At 41.9% G+C, this 24,989-nt stretch overlaps 1 protein-coding gene across 2 annotated transcripts; it reads right to left on the reverse strand.

Moving 5' to 3' along the window:
* Positions 1-42: 42 nt before the first annotated feature.
* si:dkeyp-19e1.3 (USP6 N-terminal-like protein) lies at positions 43-24,808 on the reverse strand. 2 transcript variants are annotated; one of them, XM_052060067.1, is made up of 14 exons: positions 24,352-24,808; positions 15,721-15,788; positions 15,462-15,521; positions 15,295-15,334; positions 15,117-15,197; positions 14,621-14,728; positions 14,387-14,496; positions 12,545-12,593; positions 11,137-11,257; positions 6,348-6,442; positions 6,108-6,173; positions 5,282-5,381; positions 4,081-4,233; positions 43-3,765 (listed from the first exon to the last, which is right to left on the reverse strand). In XM_052060067.1, exons 2-14 carry the CDS (start codon positions 15,726-15,728, stop codon positions 2,534-2,536), a joined length of 2,223 nt encoding a protein of 740 aa, XP_051916027.1. In that variant the 5' UTR covers positions 15,729-15,788; positions 24,352-24,808; the 3' UTR covers positions 43-2,533. The 2 variants fall into 2 exon arrangements, with proteins under 2 accessions (XP_051916027.1, XP_051916026.1); XM_052060066.1 differs by having other exon boundaries at positions 15,436-15,521; positions 24,352-24,804.
* Positions 24,809-24,989: the final 181 nt, after the last annotated feature.

Consider the following 24,989-nt stretch of genomic DNA (forward strand, 5'->3'; position numbering starts at 1 on the left):
CGGCTCCAGCAACCCTCATCAAGATGACCCATAAAGAAAATGTATGGATAAAATTTTTCATTGGTCATTAAATGAAAATAAAACTCAAAGCTAAAGTACATCACTTTTCACTGGACAGTGACAACATGGAGCCTCCATTGGTCAGCTATCCACCACAATGGATTGTAATACAACCATGTAAAGTTCCATATTGCAAGTCTTGAAGAATACAGTATTGTCGAATATGCTGCATAGGAGTGAAAACATATAGAAACCCGTTTAGCAGCACCAAAGAAGGGCAGTTATTTTTGTGCAGTTTGTGGGTCATAAAAAAATAGCACTCAAGATATTTTTTTGATATATCAATTAATTTTTTTTTCCAAGATGGCGCCCGAGTAGGCAGCCTTCGGCAAGTGCTCTTCAAGACCCTTGCTTTTTTGTTCTTTTTTGCTGTTTTTGTCTTTTGTTTTGTCACATGTTGTTTGTTGTTTCATTGTGTGGACCTGATATGGACTGTTTTCAGCGCTTTTTGGCCACGACATTCGTCAAAGGAGCAGTATCTGTGCTTCGTGGTTGCGCCTTCTCGGCAGCACGCCTGTACCAGCACAGATTTTGATTGGGAGGAATGTCGGCGTCATTGACTGTCGGTGTTTTTTGCGCCAGTAATGGGAAGCATTTTTCACAACCCCGATTTGTTCAGAGGCTATGTCAGCGCTGTTGGACAGTTGGCGTTGGTGCGGCTGGATGGATGGCCGCTGAAGTTGAGGATGAGGAGAGAGGAGCGTTGGCGAAGAGCGCCGATGCGTATTTGGAACCGTGAGTCGCCGCTTGGAATTGAAATAGATTTCCATGGGACAGGAGAAGTGAACCAATCTCTTTTTTTGTCAATGGATGCTACAGCTTCTTGTTGACTTTGAAACTTTGCTTGTAGCCGACGTGTGCACATTTTGAGCATGACGTCTCTGATCCACTGGTTAAAGGACACTTTGATTCTCTCCTCTTTCATCTCAAACCGCTTCAAACAACAGCGTGTGATGGAAAAGTGATTAGAACTGCATGACTGTCCGTGTTTTTTTTGTTATGTGTTGTTACAGCTGCCGCTGTTGTGAAAGCGCTATATAACTCAGCATGTATTGTATAATTTAACAGGCAATACAATATTTACAGCAATAACGTAAAGTATATATTGTGGGATTTAGGATCAACCCTGATAAATAGTGGGCTCCACTTCAATCTCTGACTGCCTTTCAAATAAGAGTAAGGCTAAAATTCCACATCTCCAGCACATTTGCAATGGGCCATTACCATAGCTTTAAAATGACCTAACCTCAGACTATGCTTAGACACAAAATATATATATATATGTCTTCATATTCTCACAAGGGTCTCTGAAATGCCTTCATAGAGAAAAATAACTATGCCCATGCGGCATGTCATTTTATAAGCATCATCCCTGAACATGCAATACAGAATGTAACAGACAAAAAGACTACCACTAGCGGGAGATGTTCAAAAGCGATCATTTTCTACTTCATGACATGTTTGCATTTCACTTCATTTTACAGAATGTGGGATTACTAATTTACACGCTAACAAATAAAATTACAACAACAACAAATGGTAACAACTTTGTAATCACTGCTTCGTGCCTGTTGATATGGTTTTCAATGACAAGAACAAAATGCAGGTACGTCAATGCACGAGCAATATGCATGGTAAGGCAAACAGCAGTTTTAAGTACAAAATTAAAAAAAGACCTTCTAAAAAAAGGTTCCGTCGTAGAAATGTGGGCATATTGATAACAAAACACAAACACCCTTGGAGCCACTATGGCAAGTTGTTCGAGCATTTATTCAATGTCCCACTTGTGTGCTGAATTGTCTTGTGTGCCGTCTCTGCAAGAGGAAGACAACATATTTTCCACTACTGTGTGACATTACTGCACACTTGTAGAATGAATGGGGCACGCTAATCGAACAACTACATGTGCACTGCTTAACAACTCTGCGCTACTAGTGACAATATAACATTCTTCAGTGAATATTTAGCGCTTCACAAGTGGAACTAAAAGCACGCAGATATGAAGTTGTGCAGTTCTGCCTCACTAGTAACGTGACTACTCTACTTTTGTGCCATAGTTGATCTACTAGTGTGTGGTAATGTGATACAAGAATGAAAAGTGTGTTCCTATTAAAACACATTCTACTGGTGCGTTGTATTTGTTCTACAAGTGTGCAGATATGTCAGACAGTAGTGGTGAAAAATATTACTAATTAAATGGTTGCTCTACTGATGGCACTCCAGTTGTTTCACTAATGCACAGAAATATTATTCAGTGGTGGAAAAACACCACAAGGAAGACATTGTACTATAATTCACTGAATTGTCTTGCGAGTGAGGACAGAGGGTGTAGTAGTACATGGAAACTTCAGTGCACGAGTACAATTTGTGATAAAAGCTCAAACGACTTGTCATGGAGGCCCACTAAATACCTACTGGCCTTTTAAGTCAAATGCTTTAAACTGGTATGATCAGTCAATATGTGAATTCCACTTCAAAAGGTGATCGATTTTGGAAGCTGCTGTCGAGCAGGAGGAATCCTGCAAAAGTCTGGGCTGGATTGAACCTCCGGCATCCCCAACTGTCCCGAGAAACTGGGGTGACCCGGGGGAGACCTGGTGTACAGGAGTGGTGCAGGGAAGGCAGAACGGTCCCTGGGGCTACGAGAGAAAGGCTTGGAGTAAGCGGTGGGCGAGGTAGCTCTGTGACAGCGCTGGGGAGACAGTCTGTCGGCAAAGTTGGGCGGAGGAGGGGGGATGACGATGGAGTCCTCCACCCAGTGGTCCTCTTCTTCATATTCTGGTTCCTGAGGTAAACTGGGAAGAGCGCAGCACAAGGGTGGCAGAGGAGAAGCTAATGGAGGGATGAAAATGGGAGGTGGAGGCAGCGGATAGTGAGCGGGGTCATAGTCTCTGTTCAAAGCAACCTCCTCGGGGGTGGAGCCCAGCAACCTCTCCGGGCAGCGATCGTCGTCATCTGCTTCAGACAGATTATCATACTGGGAGGTGTTGGAAGGTCGCCTGTTGGCTGAAGACGCCGGAACATACAGGGACACGGGGAATTTGGTGGGTTTGAGGGGAGGGAGCTTCAGAGAGGAAGATGTTGTGAAGCCGCGGGGCGAAGATACCAGCGACTTGGGGGGCACATCTGGACATGGCTTTAAAGTTGCCACAGATCGGGGAGAGGAGCGGTGCTGGGCCAGTGGACTGACTTTTTGCTCCTCTTCTGTAGAGTAAAACAATGGTGGAGGTGGCAGATCTGGAAGATCCAATATCTCTGTATTTATGCTAAGATCATCCAGAGGAGGCGCTTCATAAGGTGGGGGCCAATACATTGGCTCCTTCTGGGCATCTGGGGCGGCACACATTTTCCCTTCTTGTGCTTTTTCAGGCACAAGTTCTTTCACAACACTGACATTATTTACCACAGCACACGATTTTGCTGGTTTGGGAGGTAATGGCGGTGCTCTACAAGGCACCAAGGTAGATAATGTCGCTTTCGCGGGCAATGCAGTCAGGTCAGGTAATCGCAACGAGGGTGTGCTCGACCTGCTGGGGCTTTTTGAATCCTGAGGCTTGATGTCCTGCGGCCTGATTCTCTCCTTATTAGACTGGCTGAAGGGCTGCTGATCACTCTTCATCTCGTGAGGCGATCCAGGCTGCAGAGGGAGTAGGAGAATCGGCCTCTCTTGACCGAGGGGCTTCTTTGGTAGCTCCTCTGACTTTGCTTTAAAAAAAAAAAGGAAACACAAAAAGTCAGCAAGGGCAAAAAAAAAAAAATGCATACGGGGCCCCTCGGTTTTCTAACCCCGATTTATAGGTAAAGCGAGGGACATGCATCATGATAATCCGGCCAAATTTGGGGCTTTTTCTCTCCCTTGCGATCTAAAGCCAGCAAATGCCTGATTCTCAGATAGCTCCAAAAGATTTTCCTAATCACTTACCCTGTGGTGTGTGGGAATGTTTAAAGTGCCATCTCCCCACCGATCTGTACTGAAAACTGTTACATATCTTAATATATTAAAGTGGGCAAAGAATGTACCGGGAGGAGGTTGGTCCAATTTTTTGCTGCGTAGCTCAGACATGGCAGCCTGCAGTTGTTCCACCACTATGTCATCTGGAAGAAGGAACGAAGCAGCCAGCTGCTCCTGAAGAAACTCCCTCAGGTCCTCCATCTGAAACTTCAGCAAACGCTCTGATTGGACACAAAGAATAGGGACATGTTGCATTAAGTTAAAGGGGGGCTACAAATCAGATGCATTGTTATTATTAGGTTTTAATAGTATGATGATGATGATTGTTTATTATTATTATTAATATATCACTGGAGCAGCCATTTCATTTATGTAAGTCACCAAGTTACATGTCACCATTGTATTTATTTGCAAGTTCATAAACCTATTTAAGTTTGAGGCATTTATGAGTCGGCAGGTTTGCAAATAGACATAGGGAGCAATACAGCTTTTGGACTGTCATTACTGGACCAATGTTGGGTTACCGGTAATTATTTTGTAGCATTTGATTATACTTGTCAGATCAATAACGTTTGTAATTAAAATATATTTTCATAGGACTTATTTCGCCAGGTGTGTCAAACACTTCAGGTCGAGTCACCCTCAGTGGCTGAAAGATGGACGTAGCCACGACAATTACGATAGAGCACAGGTGTCAAACCCAAGGCGCAGGTGCCAGATCAGTTCCGCTGCATCACTTGGTGTGGCCCAGTACAGCAAATAAAGAGTATATGTCATATTTCCAAATTTTCTGTGATTTCTGATGGGAAGTCAATTTTTATGTACAGATACATATACAAATCAACTTGGGGGGCAATTGTGCATATTGCAATAACATGAAGTGACTAGACGTTGACGTTGACTATTTTCTGAAAGCCAAAATGGACCTCTAGGGGAAAACCAAACTACAATATGGCATGCGACAACAATTAGATTGTGACCCCTGCTATAGAACAACAACAATTCATTATTGTGTTCAAGGTGGGAGTTTCACAACAGGTTTGTTTAAGTATCGACTGTAGAAGCAATCAATGATAAATCTGCCTTCCAATTTTCTCCACAGTAACCACTTGCATTATGCAAGCCATCCGGTGAAGAGGCAGCCAACCAGAGGGCTGCGTGCGGTAGTATAGCAACAGCAGCCATGTTGAGTTCAAAAAGCTGTGTATCTTGTGTCCAACACATACAGAGACAAGTCACGGAAGACCAGCCGATGGGTCTCATACTCACTCTTGTGTAACTTGAGGGTTGTGTAAGCCATGGCAGTCAGCATCTTCTCTCCCTCCAGAATATAAATGTCCCATAAGCGTAGGGTGAGGGTGAAGGGGCTCTGTTATGTAACAAGATAGGACAGAGACCATTTGATTAAAAACAATGATTTAATATGCTGTGAGAAGGGACTCCCATGAATTATTTATACCAAATTATTTCATCAGTAAAAAAATAGTCTGAAAAATGTACCGGTACTCATTTTCAAGATTTTTAAATGTTCATTCCTTGACATGGTGGTTGATATGATATGAGTTGAGGGAAAGTAGGGCCCATAGGTGGTGTAATGGTTCACATAGCCAAGTCACCAGCTGGAATATGTTACAACAATGGTTCTCAACTGATGAGTCGGGATCCCAGAAGTTGGCCACAGGCCAATTTTGAGTGAGTCGGAGACAGCTAGTAAAAATGTTGCACATTCAGGGGTGGAGCTCCCTGCGTTCACACACGGAATATATTTGTAAAGTTGCAAGAAATGTTACTTCCTTGTGCTCTAGCAACTGGTTTACTCTGCAAACAAATACAGTGCTACTCTGCCTCTGGCTGGCGGACGTCATTGCTAACAATAGGCTTGAGGTGGTACACCAAAATTAATTAAAACAACGTTTTGAAACTATCAGGTAACATGCATGTGTTTTCACAGGCTATTTAAATCCCCAAAAATGGTCTTTGAGTCATAACAATAGGAAACAGGGAGACAACTGTTGAGAACCACTGGCCTACAGAACCCCTGCAATTGTGCACCGGCCAAGGGGAATAGGAAAACGGACGAAAGCAAAACACTCACTCTGTCAATAAAGCACTGGAGGAACCACTTGGTGGTGTAAACCCCACATGACATCTGCTCCTTGTCCTGTAAAGTAGGAGTTCATGAAGAAAAGGCTAGTTAAAATTTTCAGTCCAAGTGAATATACATCGAAACTCTGACAAAAATGAAAGCACTGGTGCAAGCCCTTGTAAGATGTCTCTTAGTCCTCCGAGATTGAGAGGCAAATAAGACGATTGATCTGAATGTGCTGCCACTCACCATGTGCTTCCTCAGTTTCGGCAGCATTTTGGAGAGTATACGCTCATGGTGGGCCTGGAAACGCTGCAGTTTGGGAAATCCCGGAATGAAGAAACCTGGCACAGTGGAAAAACATGCATCAGCAGACCATACATGGTGGCTGGGAGGGACATTGTTTTTTAAATGAAACAATCTTACACTAACTGCGCTGAAGAGCACCGTTATATCCTTAACAAATGTGTTTTCACGGGTTGAAAACCTAAAGCTACTGTAAACTCCTGCACAAAGTATTTTGAAAATATTTTCCTGACTTCAAATAATCCCTCTGTGACAGGCTTGACCTCACCTGTGACCCCAATGAGGACTAGTATGGAAAACATTTGGGTGAGGAAAAAAATATATATATACACAGATATACAGTATAGATATCTATATCTATCTATATATATTAGAGCTGTCAGTTTAGTGCGTTTTTATTGGCATTAATGTAAATGAATTTTAACGGGATTAAAAATTTTCTTGCGAGATTAACGCGGCACACGTCACAAGCGGATGTTACGTTGCTCTATAAATACACCAGAAACAGAACAACAAGCGCGCTGCAGAAGTCCATGCCCATGTCCGTTTTGCCAGCCACGGCAGTGCGAGACACCGAAAACAGATACTTAAGAGTTCATGAATGAAAAGTTTACATTTAAAAAGTCACCATATTGCTCCACTGACAAGACCAAAGTTATCTGTTCTTCTCTCTCTCTGTGTATCATACAGGTATACGATGTATGCCACTGACGCGATTGTTATTTGTTTGGAACTATTTTGTGTGGAAGGTTACAGTGGTCTGTGTCCATATAAATAGAGCGGGTGGAGCTTCTCTGTGTTCGTCTGACAGTGACAGTTAGTGATGGGAATTCCGGCTCCTTTTAGAGAGCCGGCTCTTTTGGATCGGCTCCCTAAAAAGAGGCTCCTCAGTTTTCTTGTTGCTTAAATTGATTTAATACCAAAAAATAACGTAATATTATGTGTAAAATGAAGTACTAATGCAAAAAATAGACATTACATTAAATATTTATTATTTATATGGCGTTATTTATATTCTTCTGAAAATACTCAACATGGAGTGCTACAAAAATAAAAAAGTACAAAGACCCATCTCAAAACAAGGTCGTCAAAACGTTCCAATCTCTGAATGTGTATATTTATAAGCTTTTAACTATTTACAATAAAACAACATAAGTAAGCTTTGAATACCACACAACAAACTATAAATTGAAATTTGTAAAACAAAAAGAAAAAAAGCAGCATCCAGGTAAAGGTTTTAGCTTGTCTTTAGCGAAGACTGGCATGAGGAAAAACCAATTGCCTCAGCTTTGAGGGGTTGATCCTCTTTCTCCTCTCTTTTAATATTTGCCCTGTTTTGGAGAAGATTCTCTGAGGGGACAGATGTTGCGACAACACACAGCCAACACAAAATGGATGAAAATCCCTTGCAATCATTTTACCCAGTTTCTCATCAATTATGTTCTGTTTTGCTGGTTTTATAGCTTTTTGCATAAAGTGGCTCATAGAGCTCTGGGTTGTACATCTAGGCAGTTGTGCAATTGCAGCAGCAGCAACAGTTGCAGACACACTAGCACCTTCATTAATAGGTTGTTCCCTTGCTTGTCTTTTCTCTTCAAATTGTACTGATGTGTGGATATTTCTGATGTGTCTGTGCAGGTTATTTGTGGAGCCTGATCTATGGGATATTTTAACCTTGCACAGTCTACACGCTGCCTTTGAACTATCAATTAAATTGAAATGAGTCCATATTTCACTGCGTTTCCTATCCATTTTCTCACCTTTCCACTTTCCACCGTGTTGTTTTTTTTCACTAACTAGCTCTCTCGTCTCCTCGTCTGTCTTGTTCGCGTGCTGCTCAGTAGTGATGTGTCGTTCGCGAACGAGCCGGCTCCCAGAGCCGGCTCTTTGAAGTGAACGATGGGGAGCCGGCTCCCACCTCATTGGGAGCCGGCTCCTCATTGGGAGCCGGAAGGGGAGGGTTACACGCACACACACACTTACACACGCACACGAACGCGCGCGCTGCAGTTTAGAGAAGGGGGAGGGGTTAGAGAAGAGACGCACACAGCAGCACACTGAGCAGCACGCGAATAAGACAGACGAGGAGACGAGAGAGCTAGTTAGTGAAAAATAAACAACAAGGTGGAAAGGTGAGAAAATGGATAGGAAACGCAGTGAAATATGGACTCATTTCAATTTATATGATAGTTCAAAGGCAGCGTGTAGACTGTGCAAGGTTAAAACATCCCATCGATCAGGCTCCACAAATAACCTGCACAGGCACATCAGAAATGTCCACCCATCAGTACAATTTGAAGAGAAAAGACAAGCAAGGGTACCAGCTATTAATGAAGGTGCTAGTGTGTCTGCAACTGTTGCTGCTACTGCAATGTCACAACTGCCTAGATCAGGCATGTCCAAAGTCCGGCCCGGGGGCCAAATCCGGCCCGCGGTCGAATTTCTTCCGGCCCTCGGCCCCTGTCATAAAATCAGTGCCGTCTGGCCCGCAGTTTGGGCGCAATGGAACACGTGTTGCATTGACTGAGGTCTCGTAGACTGGTGAGTGATGTTTCATAGAGTACTGCTTCCCTCTAGTGGCTAAATGAGTAAAAGCATTCACTAAATGAGTAATAGCATTTAGACACTAGAGGGCATCACTCACGAGTTAACAAGACATCACTCCGTGTTTATATTGACTTATATGTCATATTTCAAATGATCCTTGCAGTTGTGGATATGTGTATTGCTTGTTCATTTCCCCGTTATTCGAGTCAAAGGTTTTGTGACTATTGAAAAGTCATGGTGATACATTTTATGTTTTAAATCAATCAATTTGCACTCAGGAGACTTCTGTTTAAGAAAAAGTCAAGTGAATAAGCAGTTGCATGTGATATACCTGTTTCAAATGAACCAAAAGAAATTCTTAAGATTGTTGAAATTAAAATAAAAATGGAAATGTGAAACAGACTGGCTTACTAAAATTTGTTGAACAATATTGTTGTTCAATGTAAAGAATGTCAGCCAAGGTCGGTCCCCCGACATTTTACCACATAAAATCTGGCCCCCTTGGCAAAAAGTTTGGACACCCCTGGCCTAGATGTACAACCCAGAGCTCTATGAGCCACTTTATGCAAAAAGCTATTAAAACCAGCAAAACAGAACACAATTGATGAGGAACTGGTTAAAATGATTGCAAGGGATTTTCATCCATTTTGTGTTGGCTGTGTGTTGTCGCAACATCTATCCCCTCAGAGAGAATCTTCTCCAAAACAGGGCAAATATTAAAAGAGAGGAGAAAGAGGATCAACCCCTCAAAGCTGAGGCAATTGGTTTTTCCTCATGCCAGTCTTCGCTAAAGACAAGCTAAAACCTTTACCTGGATGCTGCTTTTTTTCTTTTTGTTTTACAAATTTCAATTTATAATTTCATTCATTCATCTTCCGAGCCGCTTGATCCTCACTAGGGTCGCGGGGGGGTGCTGGAGCCTATCCCAGCTGTCTTCGGGCAGTAGGCGGAGGACACCCTGAATCGGTTGCCAGCCAATCGCAGGGCACACAGAGACAAACAACCATTCGCACTCACACTCACACCTAGGGACAATTTAGAGTGTTCAATCAGCCTGCCACGCATGTTTTTGGAATGTGGGAGGAAACCGGAGCACCCGGAGAAAACCCACGCAGGCCCAGGGAGAACATGCAAACTCCAAACAGGGAGGCCGGATCTGGAATCGAACCCGATACCTCTGCACTGTGAAGCGGACGCGCTAACCACTGGGCTACTGGGCCGCCCACTGGGCTACTGGGCCGCCTAAATTTATAATTTGTTGTGTGGTATTCAAAGCTTACTTATGTTGTTTTACTGTAAATAGTTAAAAGCTTATAAATATTCACATTCAGAGATTGGAACTTTTTGACGACCTTGTTTTGAGATGGGTCTTTGTACTTTGTTTTTATTTTTGTAGCACTCCATGTTGAGTATGTTCAGAAGAATATAAATAAAGCCATATAAATAATAAATATTTGATATAATGTCTATTTTTTGCATTAGTACTTCATTTTACACATAATATTACGTTATTTTTTGGTATTAAATTAATTTAAGCAACAAAAAAACTGAGGAGCCATTTGGGAGCCGAAAGAGCCCCAAATGGCTCCTGCATGTGTTTTCACCACTGGCCTACAGAACCCCTGCAATCGGTCTCCTTTTTAGGGAGCCGATCCAAAAGAGCCGGCTCTCTAAAAGGAGCCGGAATTCCCATCACTCCTCAGTGTGCTGCTGTGTGTCTCTTCTCTAACCCCTCCCCCTTCTCTAAACTGCAGCGCGTGTGTGTGCGTGTGTGTGTGTGCGTGTGCGTGTGCGTGTGCGTGTGTGTAACCCTCCCCTTCCGGCTCCTAATGAGGAGCCGGCTCCCACCTCATTGGGAGCCGGCTCCCATCGTTCACTTCAAAGAGCCGGCTCTGGGAGCCGGCTCGTTCGCGAACGACACATCACTAGTGACAGTGCGCTACAGTGGTAGCGACCTAGCGAAAGTAAAATGTCTCCATTGTTGTCATCGAACCAAGTGTAGTCATTCGAAATGAGGTCTACACAAAACCGCGCAAGAAGGACCAACACAATCAACATAGCATGACTGTGTTAGAGGGAGTGAACCACCCGATATTTCAATATTGACTAACTGAACACAGATTGTAAATACCAAAATGCTAGGATTGGTCCAGTCATTTTTCAGCTCAAATTTGTGTTGTCTCACCATGCATGGCATGTTTGCTGTTGGTGAGCAGCTGGGAGAGAGCCCAGAAGGCGTCCTCCTCATTCAGGTACATGAGCAGGATAGCAGCGATCTGACTCATCCCCTGACAGTAGCTCACCTCCTGGGAACGGGGCAGAAGAGACAGTTCTACTCTACTGGCAAATAAGAGGAATCATTCATAATTTATCAGAGCACGCACAAGAGCGAGAGACGAGGTTTTAAGAGCATACTGAATGCATGACGGGGACTTGTGGCGGCTTTTTTGGGGGGGGGGGGTGCACTTAGAACACACAGCCCTCCTCTATGTGCTGCAGTAATATAAACATTTACACAGAGGTTGTTCAAATATTTACTGTAGAGTCAACACTTCCACAACTGTCATGTTTTCATCTTGAATTTCTACCACCTTGAACCGACATGAACGAAACTGCCCTTGTCCATATTTGGGCCTAGGAATTGCCCATTCACAATACCCTTGAAAGGATAAAAGTAAATGTCATTGGACTGAGGTTACACAACATTCTCCACATTCTTCTCTGCTGTCACATAGGCGAAAGAACCCCCTCTGCCCCCACCACCATCACCAACAGGACCCTTCCTCCAATTTTCGCTCCCGTGCTCTCGAACTGACCCACTTTCTTTTGAGCAGTTTGTAAGTGGAGGGAAACAGGGAAAAGGGAATTAGCACATGCCCATTTCCTATGACTCAAACACCTCTTCCACACAGGAACTGCAAACACATCCCTGTGAGGAAAAAAAACTGCACTGGATGATGAAAAATATATCATCCCACTTCAAATAACAGCCGGCTACGCGTTACAAACACTATATTGTAGTCTGATTCGGTTGTCTTCAATTGAGTTTATTTGAAATGCAGTCCACGCAAGGAATTACAATGCGCCTATACATCTGTTTCTAAGATTTTGTGAATACACGTTATTCAACTTTATACAGTCTGTGTAAATGTACATAAACTGCCTCGAGCAAATTGGATAACTGTTGTGCCAATTGCTTCATTGGATTTGACATGTCGTATGGCTCGCATGAAGATGATGAAGGGGTTGGTGTAAAAGACTCATTCATGCATATTCAATTGATTGTTGCATTGTATTTCCCGTACATACAGTACTTTGAAGTGAAATTCATAAATCACATATTGCACCAAAAGATTACCAACCCGACAAAAAGAGAAGCCTTTGCGGTGACGGTTCTTTTTTGCAATACTCACACTATTTGTAATAACACTTCTTGTACATATTTATTCGTAAACCATCGTAATGACTTGTAACTGCAGCACCGCTGAGGTGTTTTTTTGTTGTTGTTTTTTTTGCTTGCCTCTGTATTAATGCAAATGAGACGGCATGATGTGATGTCATGCACTTGAGAACGTGGATCTACTTTATCTTACCGTATTGTAGACAGAGTAGGCTGCGAGTACATGAAAGAGTGCCTGTTGCCTGAAAAAGGAGAACATGGAAACCCACAATTACCATGAGAAATATGACTGGTTTACAATTAGCGAAGCTGAAATACCACTGCTGGTTTCATAGCGTCACGTAAATCAAGATGAAATTGGCATATCCCCAAATTAAAGCTGCCGGCCAGCACATTGACACATTAAAATAGCGATAAGAATCACTTGAGGGAATCGGACAATACCTGGATGCAGTCTAGCGTTAAAAATTGTGTTTGATTAAATTAAAATGTAAACGAGAAGTGACCCAGCAGCATCATAAAGTGCTTCACAGAATACGCTAGATGTTTTATGATTTATGAAAAGTGAATTCACCTAAACTGGAGCCAGGGATACATGCAAATATCCAGAATTCAATTGTGTTAGAAATATGAATGTGTTATTTTTTGAGGGAAGGGGGGGGATTTAAAACTTTTTTTTTTTGTTGCAAAAAAAATCTTCATTAAGAATCAAAATTTGGTCAGAGTTTCTACATAATGAAGGATTAGCCATCAACGAATACAAAAGATATGTTGGTAATTATTAGTTTCGGGCATATACAGCATATACAGTTCTAGTTGTAGCATGTAGACTACTATTATCGGGGAGAACTTCCCCTTCCTTGTCTGTTTTTTCAGTTCCCCATTCAGATGAAAAGGACCTATAGGGGACGTAATACATTGACCTAGTGACTCAATCCATCAATCAATCTCTTTCTTACAGGCTGTTAATCACATTAACTCAACCTCATAAGGATAAGGAATCGATGCATTGTGCTGATTGCTCTGTACAGGTCAAGATATAAAACCTGTCATCAAGTCTGAGCATGTGTGTGTGTGTGCGCAAACACGTGTGTGGAGTTAACAAATACTGTGCGAACAACAGAGGATATCTCCCCTCCAGAGTCCCGTATAATATACACATCTCACAGACATTAACCGAGACAGGAAAGGACCTTTAAATAGTGGCCGGTGTTGACACGCGCATGTGTGGAGGTGTCTATGCATGCGTGTATGCCTGCATTTGTGTGCAGGTGTGTGTATGCAAGTGGTTGGCCATGTGTGGGGGGAGAGCTGTTGACTTGGAGGGAAAGAGTGGGCAACAAAGCAGGATGGAGCCGTTTTGGTCTCAGTCGGTCTCAACTGTGGGGGAGAACACTGTGACGCATGCGGTGCTCGCACAACCAAACCCACTAAGCAAATGACAAAAGCCAAGTATTAAAGCCAGGCATGAAATCTCATGCGTAAGTTTTCTTCCATACCCAAGTCTATGTGATGTCAAATTATTAGGCGGTTGGAGATGTGACTGTTCTGTATGAGCGCATTTGTGAATAAATGTCATTTCCTGTGGGGCTTTGTGCACTCAGAGGAAGGCTAATAAAACAGAGAGAAGAGGAAACTGGTGCTTTAGTCTGTGTGCCCGTGTGAGCACGCGTGTGTGTGTATGTGTGTGTGTGTGTGTGTGTGTGTTGGGCATCTCCCAACACACACACAAGCCAAAGGTCACGCCCAAACGGACACCAGCATGAACAAACCCAAACTTGTGATGTGGAAGGAAACAAAAACAAGAACTCTGGATGGTACTGGATATAACCAAAGACATTTGTGATGAACATTTTTAGCTCTGTCACTCCCTTTGCAAGGACATTAAAAAAAAAGGTTTGAATGATATAAATCTGCAGTGAATTCAAGATTTTCATAGTGCCCTCACAGCTCTGCGTATCTAATTTGAGACAATTATCAAACAATACTTTTTGACGGTTCAAATAAAAGACGCTCCTTATAATGAATGACTCACATGACTCCAAAGCGTTCCATGAACATGATGTGGTTCCGGAAGGTTCTATTGACATCCAAGTCAATCTGTTTGATCTCTGTGGAGAAGTTGCGAGCCTGCAGCTTCATTTTCTAATAAATAAATAAATAAATAAATAAATAAATAAATAAATAAATAAATAAGAAAAGGACAAATGCCATAGGACAGACAGGCTGGTCGGAGCAAATGCATGACATACTCTAGTATTATTCATACCTCATATTTTCCCTCGTTGTCTTTTTTCACCTTCTCTATGTCCAAAAGTAAGGCCCAGGCCTGACCTCTTAGCTGGAGGGGGATGCCTTTATAAACACGCTTCACCAACTGAAACGCCGAAAACAGTGACAAACAGAATTAAGTACATTTTTAATGTGAGAGAAGAGCGTGGCTTAAATAGACAGCTCTTGAAGATTCCATTGCAAATCAGCCTTAGCCAATTCTGGATAAGTCAATTAGACACAAATTAGTGAACATTTAACATTTGACAAGTACTTAGCCAGCAGTGGCCAGGTTGTCGCGGTAAATGAGAAATAGTTCTCAGCTGACCTAGCTGGTTCAATCAATAGAGTTAGAGATTAACTGATTGTACATGTACCGTATTAATCCTCACTCACACTCATGCAGTACAATATTAAAAGTGTGTTCGCAATTTGCACCAGGGGTAGGTGAAGAAAATTCAACGGCATGTCCAAAGAGGCTAAAGAGAAAGCACCTTGTCGCTGTTCTTATACTTGCTCCAGTTCTTCACCATCTTCAGCCACTTCTCCACACGCTCAATCTCCTGCAGCTTTTGCTGGAGTTAGAAAACATGGACAATGCAAAAATGCCAGGACATACAGACAGTGGCATATGCGGCGGTATAATGGTTAGAGTTCCATTGAAATAAATACCTTTTCTTCAAGCACGCTGGGTGTCGGTAACTCTTTCTCCCTAAAACAAAGATCAATAGGTGGCATGAATTAACAAGAAACGCCAGTAGGAAAACAGGAATACGGAGCAAGGAAAAGCAAAGTTACAGCGGGTTAACTTACTGCAGGAAGCCAAAGCGGTCCATCACCTTATAGATGCTGTAGTCAGCATCCTCCCAAGGGTCAATACTGACACCGTCTTGCCTGCCCTGAAAAAAAAACATGCCATAAACATGAAAAGAAAATGTTGTGGTTAAAATAAAAGGTTCAGGTGCCAAAGAAACCGATACAGTATTTTCAAATCCATTACAACCCTTTTCTTGGGCTTCACGACCACTAAATCTCAAGTTTAACATTGCAGGAAATTGCCGACATAGACGCAACAGTTTATGCGTGTGTTTCTCTCACCTTGTCATATTTGGAAATGATGTCAGCACGTTCCTCTGCTATCAGCGTGTCTATGTCCTTCTTCATGGCTAAAACAAAATAAATGGTCGCGAGAACTTATTATTTTGGATACCAAAAAATACCAGTCATCATCTTATTAACAAATCGACAGAGAAATAGTTACATATCAACAAAGACAAGTAGTTGTCCGCTCAGATGCTTTCTGGATCAACATGTCCAACTACTGGGTATGAAAAAAACAACGGTGCTAAGAAAAAGCGTCATTAACTTTCTCTTTTACACTCTGCATGTAGACAATGTCCGTGTGTCTCTACAACTCAACACTGATGTTTACCGGCATGTGTTACAAGCTACGACCTCAGGCAATTTGCATGTTGCAAAGGAACAGGTGTCGACACACCTGTCAAACACACAAAGACCTTTTACTTGTGTCTATGAACCATGTTCGACAACTGAATGCACTTCCTGCAACATGAAGGTTCATCATCAAAGTGGGCACTGAGCAGGAGCAAAATAAAAGAATAAATAATGTAGGAGTAGGGAGCAAGAGGCGACCGTAATTTTCACGACCACGGGATAAACAGTTGAACACAACAGCTAACCCTCTTGTCCAACAGGTGGGCAGTTTAACAAGATGCAGCTCAATGTTGTAGCGGGTAACATGTCTGCCTCAGGGTTCGGAGGCAAAATTGACTGCGGCTTCCTTCTGAGTTTCCATGCACAGGAAGGACACAGACGCTACACAGAAAGGCCGCAACTCAGATTCGGACCCCAAACATTTCTGCCGGGGCTGAGACAGTGCAGTCAACTTCTTACTTTAGCTGCTAGCAAGCCAGCTGTCGAATTCTTCGCTCATTGGCACGTGTTATCACAGGTCAATTGTCTTACTGTTTTAACATGTTCCCATTGCAAGTGGTAAACTTATTTGCATTCGTATTATTTGTCATTCAAAACATTGCCTGCATGGCAAAGAAACATATATATATACATATATATATATACATATATATATATATATATATATACATACATATATATATATACATATATATATATATATATATATATATATACATACATATATATATATACATATATATATATATACATATATATATATATATATATATATATATATATATATATATATATATATATATATATATATATATATATATATATATATATATATATATATACACATATATATATATGATGACAAAAGTATGACTGTGGAATTACTCTTTGCCCCCAATTTCTATTATTTCCTATGGAGCAAGATTTGTGAGAAAAAGTTGACAACAACAGAAGCCGTTTTCATTCAATTCTAAAGATGTTGATATGAAAACATGATCCATGGTATGTAATTTATGGAGTTTCCAAGGGCTTTTTTGATTCACCATATAGGTTGAAGCATTTTACTTCCTGTGTTTGGTCTTCTTACTACAGATTGTATTGTTTGGGGGTCAGGAAGAAAAGGAAACCAGTGACTGCCACTCCTTCAACAACAGGTTGAACAACAACTGCACAATGTGTGAAACAAAACCTTCAGCTGAATAAAGCCTCAAATTACCACTTCACACTTTTTGCTTTTGTTATTTTGCCTGTACTGCTGAAACACTTTTCAAATTTCCAGATGTTGAAATGTGAACGCAAGCTAAGAAAGACTTAAGACTAACTTGTGTTTGAAGAACATTGTGTCAGACAGGAGGAAACTCCAGAAAACACAGAGACGAAGCATATCACAAGTTCATTGAATAGAATATCAAGCATCACACCTAGAGTTGTATTGTGGCAACTACAGTTATTGGCAGCGCATTGTGACAAAGATGCTTTTTTAATTAGCACACAAATACAATCTACAAACAAAAGAAAGTGTGTGTCAAAAGAAAGTGGGACGAATGTGAAGTTGTGAGCAAGTGGTATAGCTTTTTTTTTTTTTTTTAAGAAATTAAAGGAGCTTGAGTATCCAAGCAACAATTGTTCTCTGTTAACTAGATGGTGACAACCTGGTTGCCTCAAGGACACGGGACTTTGAGACAGCGGCCTGAGTGACATCATGTCCTGTTATGACATAAAGTTCCAAATCTAACTCGTTCTCAGCTCATATCTGTAACCACAAACAGTTTGCAAAGTATGAATTCTGGCTTACTCATGATGTGGCTTAAAGACAACATGTGGTCAGATGTCCTTAAAAAAAGAGAAAACAGCAAATGTTTGTGGAGCTCAGAGCAGGTGGTTGGACTGGCATTTGTCAAAATGTCTTTAATTTATTGAGGGAATAGAATGACGGATTATCTGATTAAGATATCCTTTATTTGTCCCACACTGGGGAAATTTACAAGTGTGGTGTTTCTGGAAGAGTAGTGAGAGTACTGTATTCCCATAAATGTTGTCTTGTTGTAGTGCACAGCAGTTTGCACCAGACTCAGTTAATCAGTACAAATCAATTAAACTGTTTTGCTTAGTCCGAGGAACAGGGCTATTAATGCATGACATTTCAAAAATGCTTCCTCTTTAAGGAGAAAGCTAATGCTCTTAAAAAGAGAGGGAGAGAGCGCGATAGCGAGAGAGAGAGAGAGAGAGAGAGAGAGAGAGAGAAATAAAAAGCCTAATCCGTATACTGAGTCTATGTGCACCATCCTAGTTTGTAAACACAAAAATGTCTATTGACTAATCCAAAATGTAAGTAATCATTGCACCTCTCTCCGTTCCCTTCTTCCGCCGATCATCTATTTTCGTGTCTATCATCAAACTTTATCTGATTTGGGATTTACAACAGAGGATTACATTCGGGGAAGATGAAAATCATAGATTAAGAGTCTGGCATTCGTAAAGTAACTGGAAGACCTGAGAAGACCTTTTTGCCACGGGATGATAAATCAATCCTCAGCGGCCGTCCAAACGCTGTCAGCCATTAACCACACATGTGCAGACTTGCCTCGGTGTGAGCGCTTTAGCTCCAGCACAGGAAGGATTTGTATCTCTATTACAAGAGGTCCACCCATTTGAAGGTTGGATTTGAGGGTATTTCCAGAGATACACCACATTCTTCACAACAAAAGCTCTCCAATAGTCACAAAAAGGCACATTTGCTTGAAAGGACAGTAGGAGTCGTCACCATCTGGTCTAATCAAGCCCAAAAGTTTTTGTCTGGATGATGTCGTTCACGCTGCTGTAAACCAAAAATAAAACGGGACCAGTTCTGTCTGTCTGTCTGTCTCACATCAGATCGGCCAGATAGTTGCATCTGATTTTAATCAATGTCAGAGACAAAAGGGTGCACACTTGTTTTGAGAAAGCATAAAAATTAAGGACAAGATGGTGATAAAAGAGATGGGGGGGGGGAAGGGGATGGCCCATTTCAGATTGTGTGTGCTTCGTTTCACTCCAATGTAGAGATGATGGGCAGGAAGCTGGCTTCAAGCTCTTAAATACAATAGTTCCTGTGCATGTTGTTCATGTGAGCAAATTGTTTTTCGGCATGACAAGCAGCCTATATTTACTCATAGGTTCTGGTTATGTTATCATCGTGGCACAACACAGAATAAGTACACTTAAAGTTGCACAGCACAGTGGCTCGTGATCAGCACATCTGCCCCATTTTTCTGAGGTTGGCAGCTGTCATTATTTCTCGTTTGTATTATGTCCAGACTAGAATCTCTGCAACAACTAATGTAGAAATTGCAGAGATGCTTCACGTATGTTAGGGTTTTGAAGGCATCATGGATCATAAATGATGAAATCCCCAAATTCCTTGCAATTGTACATTGAGGAACATTATCCCTAAGCTGTTTGACTGGATAAACCTCTGGAGATTGCACTACTTGCACGCTAAGCTCTATTGGAACACATTTTTTAATTATTATTTTTGCTTTCTCCCTTTATATGGCAAACGCTTTTTTTGTTTTTGTATTGAAAATAGCAGCAACATAGGCATTGTGTGACCCAAGGGTGAACCATCTAAAGGGTGTCAGTGGAAAAAGAAAAAGGCTCAGAATAGCTTGTGGTCACTAAAGGAGAAGAGCCACCACTGTGGCAAAAGCCTTATCATTCTTCCAAAGCTGATAACATAGCAACCTGAGACTCACCAACACCACCCGAAACCTACCCAACAATTTCCACATATTAAGGTTTCTATGGTGACACTCATGGCGGGCTCTTTCACTTCACGTTGCATATGTGTTAGGCCAGAACACCCGTGGTCGTGTCCTTGCTTCCCTATCATTACCTTGGGGAGGGGGTGGGTTGTCTAAATATAACAATGACCACCAAGTTATAGTCACTGGAGCGGCTGGCCAGCCAGTTGTTTCCCAGACGAGGAGAATATTTTAGTGGGGTGGTATGAGAGGGACAGGAATGTCAAGGGAACATTATTCTTAAAACCACAAGATTGTACTCAAGACGTCAGACTCTCATAAATGAAGCATCTTCCTGCCAATGATACAGTCATGCTAATGCAATAAATAAATAAATAAAATTAAAGTAAAATAAAATAAAAAGAAACAGAGAAGTGAACAAAAAGCTAGCATCTACGATTAAAAGACTGGTGCAATGTCAATCTAGACCACCTTAAAAATATTCTTGTAAACTGGCCGGTCTTTCTAAAGCAATGCCATACACAAGCACAAAGAAAAAAAAACAAAAAATGGTGAACAACACACGCGATTTTCTTACAATGCCAAACAGACTAAATAATTCATAGAGCAAGGGAACCATAGTTAAAATGAAGTCAATCACTTCCACCATCAGCAGGTTAAGTCAAAAGCTTTTTTTTTTCTGCTGATGAGTTTTCATGTTCAGTGATGTTTGCAAGCACAGAGGGCAGATTGCAGTACTATAAATGAGAAGGGACATTCCTACAGTGGAGGAGAATGCATGATCCTTCTCAACATTATGTATTCCCGAGCAGAACCAAACATAAGAGTGGAAACAATCACGGGGATTTTTCCAAATCGCCTAATATAGCATTCATATAAACACAAACAGCTATTTTGGACTTCATGTCACGAACCATTGGGTCTTCTCAGTAGAGCATGGTTGAATTTCAAGTGCGAGTTCTCAGTTTGACTCATTTAAAAATACATTCAGAAATTCTGTGGCGTTTTGTTGCTGAGGAAAATTACAACCAATTAAAGTGGCAGCATGCCCACAACAGCTTGTTTGTTACAATGCGGCGCACGTCGTGCTAAAAATAGGCCGATTGTTGCCAATTCAATTGAGTTTTTTTTTTCAACATGACAACATTTTCAGAAGAGCTGCATTTCCATTGTTGTGTTGACTGGGTGGTTAATAAGTCATCTATTTAGTCATTTGTGTTTTACCGATAGAACAATTGTGAAATTGTGCAAGGATGACTGTGATGTCATAAAAGTGTCATATTTTCTCTTTATGATGTGGATTATATTCAAGTAATAATGTTATCTTTTCAGATCAATAATGATGTGGGTGTCAGTTCAATGGCCATTATAATTACTGATCCTAAACATCACCATCATTAGGTGATGAGGATTTACGGGGAGGCATTCCGCATGTCACTAACTTCATAAATAATTCATTCATAAATAATCAGTGATCTCAAAAGAGCACCTCCTTATAGCTATTAATGAGAGAATCTGATGACATGGAATGTGATCCTGCGATTAGTTTGTCATTCTAAGAAACTTGAGTCAGTCAAACGCCGATTAGCGTTACTCTTTGAATACCAGGAAAATTGCACCGTTGGAGCAACAAGAAATCGTCCGGGCCCAACTATGGAAAAGGACTGAACTTGTTCCTTCACCTTGATCAAAAGTGAGCCTCCTACACAAACTATGCAGAAACCTATGATGCAGCACACATCTGTGTGAGCGGGTACAGTGGATCGTGACAAATAAAACAGCCTCCATGTCATATGGTTGGAAAGTAACCAAAAGTCAAGTCAACAGTATTTATAGAGCACTTTCAAACAGCCATCGCTGCATACAAAGTGCTGTACATGGAGCGATTTAACATATACAATAAACAGTAAGACGAATCAGTAATAAGTAATAAGTAATAAGGCGGTAGAAAGCACCAAGCAGTAAAACCAATAGCAAATCTAAGTCATGCTGAGTCAAACGCCAAAGAATACAAGTGAGTTTTGAGGAGGGATTTAAAGATGGGCAGCGAGGAGGCTTGCCGAATGTTCAGTGGGAGGTCATTCCAGAGAGATGGACCAGCAACAGAAAAGGCTCGATCCCCTCTGAGCCTCAGTTTAGTTCTTGGTACGTCTAGCAAAGACTGGTCCACAGACCTGAGGCGCCGGGCAGGGGTGTAGGGGCGTATGAGCTCAGAGAGGTAAGGTGGCGCGAGATTATTCAGAGATTTGAAAACAAAGAGGAGGATCTTAAAAATAATTCTAAAATGAATGGGGAGCCAGTGAAGGGATGCCAAAGTAGGAGTTATATGCTCCCTCTTACGAGTACCAGTCAAGAGGCGAGCAGCGGCATTCTGTACCAGCTGAAGGCGCTTGATGGAGGACTGGCTGACTCCAAAGTACAGGGCGTTGCAGTAATCGAGCCGGGATGTGACAAAGGCATGAATTACTGTCTCAAAGTGTTCATGTGAGAGGAAAGGTTTTATTTTGGCCAGCTGTCTAAGGTGAAAGAAGCTGGATTTAACAACGGCACCAATTTGCCGATCGAGTTTGAAATCACTGTCCAGTTTAAGTCCCAAGTTTGAGACCGTTGATTTCAGATAAGGAGATAGGGGGCCCAAGTCTACAGGATGGAATGTACAAGGTCCACTGGGGCCAAACAATATCACCTCTGTCTTCTTTTCGTTGAACTTCAAGAAATTTTGTGCCATCCAGGTTTTGATTTCTTCCAGACAGGATAGGAGTGGCCTTAATGAGAAGGTGTCTTTCTTGCTCAGTGGGACATAGATCTGGCAGTCATCTGCATAGCAGTGGAAAGGAATACCATGTTTCCAAACCAAAAGAGGTTAACTGCTATCCTGCAAGATGTCCGCATAGCGTGAAAGACTTCACCGTCTTCCGTGGAGAATTCAGCTCAAGGATTAACTACAAGTGTAGTTTGCTTCTGCTTCTTGCACGGAAAGAAAGGTAATGAAGGCAAAGAGGAGAAAGCTTGATGACTGACGGAAACTTAACTTTGATGTTCCAACTATAGCCAAAAGCAATTTGGTGACATGATAAATGATAGAAGAATGGAATGTGCAGTATCAAATCCAGTGGATTCCTGTTCATACGAGGAGACTCACTTCACAGGAAAAGTAATGCTTCCTATGCATAAAGGTGACTCACTTTCAGCAAGCTAGCTCCCTTTCCACTCAAAACACTACACCCGTTACATTTCATCATATGGTGAGTACTTTTATTTTACTGTTTTCCAGAGAAACTTCTAACACTCATGTGACAATTAACTCATTCACTCCCAAAGACGTTTTTAAACGTCTTTTCAGACTTGGTCTAGAATTGGCTGATACTGAATGAGTTAAATTGGGAATGTCAAAATGTTAAAATGTCACCTTGGCTTTACAGGTTAAGACGACAAACGAATCCGATGCAGACCACCAGTGTGACAGAACCAGTCAGCTCTTGGCCTTCTGTCACTCTTGTGATCGTTACAACAGTGCGTCTCTGTGAACTGTTACCGTGCAGGGAGAGGCATACACATCTGCTACGTCACACTGAAGACCAAAACACACAAAATAAACAACAACATCTGGCATGGGATGGAGGATGAGCAAGATCACTCCTGGAGATTTCCAATTCAAATGGTCTGTGGCTGCCCCCCTCCCCCTATATGAACCAGTTAGACGCCCAGTACATTCTAAAGAGGACTGTGCACGGATGAAATAGCACAGCAAAAAAGCCACTGGCCTACTTGTCATGCTGAAGCATTGGTGGTCAGTGCAAAACGGTTATCAGTCCACATACGAGAGTCTGACTGGGAAAAAATCTGCACACATTCATGTCAACACAACTCCTGTATGTAAAGTAAGCACTTAAATGATGCCCAAGATTGTGTGTGTGTGTTTTTTTTTACTTCTCTACCTCTACATCACTGTAAATAGATATTGTAGGTAAAACAGGAGTTGGCCATCAATGACGTTTGCGTGCAATTCAATCCGTGGGAACGTCTGACTAGACCAGGGGTGCCCACACTTTTTGGACGGCAGATCTACTTTTCGATCAATTAACCTCCCGGGATCTACCCTTACCGGCGCACACACGCACGCACACACACACACGCGCGCGCGCGCGCGCACACACACACACACACACACTGGACTAGACCGTGTCTCAAACTACACAGGGGAAACAAATTAACCTCTAATCTTCACGTTTAATTGTACATTTTTAGCTTACTATATTGTACATCCCAATCGAAGTGTTTCCTCGTAGCGTTAACAACAACTGACAAGTGTTAGGAACTCAAACCCCTTTCCTGGTTTGGTTTATTTTCAAGTAAAACAAGAAAAACAATCGAAAAGGGGAATGAAGCGCTACCTGGTCGGTTACATCAACTACACTAGGTGGCCACCCAAACACGAGCTTTAGCAGTCCTGCTGTCAGATATTTATCAAACGAAATAATTCACATTTACAGTTCGAACGCTAACGCCTACTTCCGGCGGCCCCGCTTACCTTTGGAGTGAGTTCTCTTTTGCGCTATACCTCCGAGTGGAAACAAAATCCGCTATTCTCATTCTCTCCTTCACCGTCCAATAAAGCCGCTCATGTCACCGTTCGTACGCTCACTACCCCCCCCCCCCCAAAAAAAAAGCAGCCTCCAAATCGAAGCTGTGGTCAGACTTAATTCCCCTCCGCTGCTCAACTCAAGTCATCTGAACATGCCACGAGCCGGCAGGCAACAGCTGTTAGGCACGCTGAGAGGCTCTTTGGTGACAGTTGCGACGCACGCGCGCGCTCGACGGAGGCGCGCTCCACTCACGCGCATAGCGGTTTGGTTTGATGTCAGTTCACTTCCGTCTCAACAAAAGGCTTCTTCACGTAATTTACTCCCCATTATGTATTTACAATAGTTCTTCTAAGCACGACTAACCAAATACCGTACCAAGATGAAGCCAATTTATTCATTTCTTTATGTTTTTATTTTCACGTGTATTTGCATTGGTGTTGTTTTGTTGTTAAAATTGATGTTCCCCGATTAAGTGAATTTAAATGTCATTCATCTGTTTCAGCTTGCTTAAAACTTCACAATTTTGTGCAAAATGTTTGTAATAGTCAGATAATGTATTGTAAAATATTAATAGAAAAAAATA

Source organism: Hippocampus zosterae, chromosome 3, assembly GCF_025434085.1.
Source record: "Hippocampus zosterae strain Florida chromosome 3, ASM2543408v3, whole genome shotgun sequence".
In the NCBI taxonomy this organism is placed as follows: Eukaryota; Metazoa; Chordata; class Actinopteri; order Syngnathiformes; family Syngnathidae; genus Hippocampus; species Hippocampus zosterae.

Coding starts and splice junctions, on each gene's coding strand:
- si:dkeyp-19e1.3 (XM_052060066.1), bottom strand. CDS start 15,786: ATGAAGAAGGACATAGACACGCTGATAGCAGAGGAACGTGCTGACATC. Junction 11,258..12,544: donor CCTACTCTGTCTACAATACG/GTAAGATAAAGT, acceptor CCCCGTTCCCAG/GAGGTGAGCTACTGTCAGGG. Junction 4,234..5,281: donor AACCCTCAAGTTACACAAGA/GTGAGTATGAGA, acceptor GTGTCCAATCAG/AGCGTTTGCTGAAGTTTCAG.